Source organism: Sinocyclocheilus grahami, unplaced genomic scaffold, assembly GCF_001515645.1.
Source record: "Sinocyclocheilus grahami isolate Dianchi unplaced genomic scaffold, SAMN03320097.WGS_v1.1 scaffold5505.1, whole genome shotgun sequence".
NCBI classification, from domain to species: domain Eukaryota; kingdom Metazoa; phylum Chordata; class Actinopteri; order Cypriniformes; family Cyprinidae; genus Sinocyclocheilus; species Sinocyclocheilus grahami.
This window is the reverse complement of record NW_015510179.1, coordinates 10665-12784: the sequence shown is the minus strand read 5'-3', so window position 1 is coordinate 12784 and position 2120 is coordinate 10665. Positions and strand designations below refer to the sequence as shown.

The following is a 2120-nucleotide window of genomic DNA, read 5'->3' as shown; positions in this document are numbered from 1 at the left end:
TAGCAAGAAAAAGTATGCAGTGTATGTAATCTAAAGTTGTGTGAGGGATAGAAAAGTGTATTTCCGCTGATATTGAAGTTGCAGGAGTAAGAAAAGATGAAAATCCATCCAGCAAAGAGTCTTCAGTGTCACATGTTTTTTTCTAATATGATGATTTGCTGTTCAGGACATGTCTTATTATTAATAACGTTGAAAGCTACATCATAATTTTGTGGAAACTGAAATTCAAAAGTCTGGGAAAAGTAAGATTCTTTTAAAATAAATTAATACTTTTATTTAGCAAAGATGCGTTAAATTGATCACAAGTTACAGTAAATATATTTATAATGTTACAAAACATTTATTTTTCAAATAAATACAAGAGTCAAAGAATCCTGAAAAAAAAATGTTTGGTTTCGGCAAAAATATTAAACAGTGCAGCTGTTTTCAACATTGATAATAATAATAATAAATGTTTCTTAAGTGCTTAAATCAGCTATTTTTGAATTAATTATGAAGGATCATGTGACACTGAAGTCTGGAGTAATGGCTGCTGAAAATTCAGCTTTGCTTCACAGGAATACATTGCAATACATATAATAACATACAATAGAATAATAAATAACAACAGAAAACAGTTATTCGGGGCCCCAAGCAGAGACAAAACTGTACACGTGTTTGATGCATTTCCTCCCCTCTGCCATCTCTGAGACAAACACCTTATCCACAACATTTATGATATCCAGACACACCAACCCAATGCTGAGTATCTTTTTGTCTCCCATATTCTCCCTGAAGAAAGAAACACTGAGCTATGGACTTCAGACGAAAGGTCATTACGTTACACTGTTCCGCACAGGAGCAGGAGAGCGTTTATCTTTCAGAGAATGGGAGAGCGTAAACATGGGCACGAAGTCTGACGGCTTTTACCGAGTGTTTCCGAAAGTGTCAGAACGACAATTTCCGATTTTTATCGAGTACAGCCGAAACTGTGCTTTCCGTTACGCTTTTGTAGCAAGTTTAATATTGTGTATATTTTAATCACAAATCATGCAAATGTGAATCTCACAGATGAAGAGGTAAAAGGTAAGAACATATTTTTATGTACTCTACAATTTTAATGGGAATTATTTACAATTTATTTACCTGTTGAAGTCTCAAAGTATAACCCAGACAGGGTTATAGGTGAAAACAGTTCTTATTCTTTTATATAATATTTAATTTAATTTACTCGGTTTTATATCTATGGCATGCTTTTACTAATCGTACATGCTCTACATTTGCGGGGGTGCTGTTCTACTGCATCTCTCCAGCTTAAGAACATGCTCTCTGCCTGCAGATGGCGCTCAGCTGCAATGCAAATGTCAACAATGTTTCTAACTCAGGGAAGCCACTGCTTGTGTTCTCCTGTGAGAATGCAAAGGACTGTGAAGACCTCTGCATTAGCATTTTGGAGAAAGGAGCTGATCCAAATGCAATAGATCAGGTTTGAGATCTGTCCTAAAATCATAGTTCAGATTAATGTCGCTTATATTTTTGACCCAAGAAGAATCAAAATTTTAATCATAGATGATTCAAAGATCTCTTTTACAAAGATTTAATATTACAATAACTTTTGTGGCTCATATAGTATGATATAGTGATAATATGAAGCTCATAGTAGGATGGGGAAAAAAAGAACACCTAAAAATGAATTTAGAGCAATTTGGTGCAGTTGCTAATATTTATATGGCCAAAAGTATGATGAAATTTTGATTGTAATGTAAATCAATGTGATCTTTATAACAGTGTCACAGACTACTTACATAAAATGCATATAAATATCAATCGTCACTCTCTCTCCCAATAATATTCTTTGTAAGATGATATTTAAATGTTTCGCTTTATGGTCAAAGTGCTATAGTTTTTACTGTGGGGGCAAAACATAATAGAGTATAGTGATGACTGAGAGATGGAAAAAAAAATGTTCCTTAATATGTATCATATTTGATACTCACATTTTAACATGAATTTGAAATACACAACCTGATGAGGGACGTTTTTAGAATAGTACTAAAAGGCCCTTTAATTGCTAAAAAAAAAAGTAGTAACTATCGATCAGATGACAAAAAGCATGTAGTTATTTGTGTGTACAACAAGTT

General features: G+C 33.3%; 1 protein-coding gene across 1 annotated transcript in view; it reads left to right on the top strand.

The window, feature by feature from the left end:
* Nucleotides 1-777: 777 nt before the first annotated feature.
* Nucleotides 778-2120, top strand: part of LOC107577237 (ankyrin repeat and EF-hand domain-containing protein 1-like) — a gene marked incomplete at its 5' end in the record, with an annotated part of 2481 nt that continues 1138 nt past the window's right edge. Inside the window, 2 exons of the mRNA XM_016263337.1 lie at nt 778-876; nt 1319-1465. Coding sequence (XP_016118823.1) covers nt 778-876; nt 1319-1465 — 246 coding nt within the window. The remainder of the gene's footprint in view (nt 877-1318; nt 1466-2120) is intronic.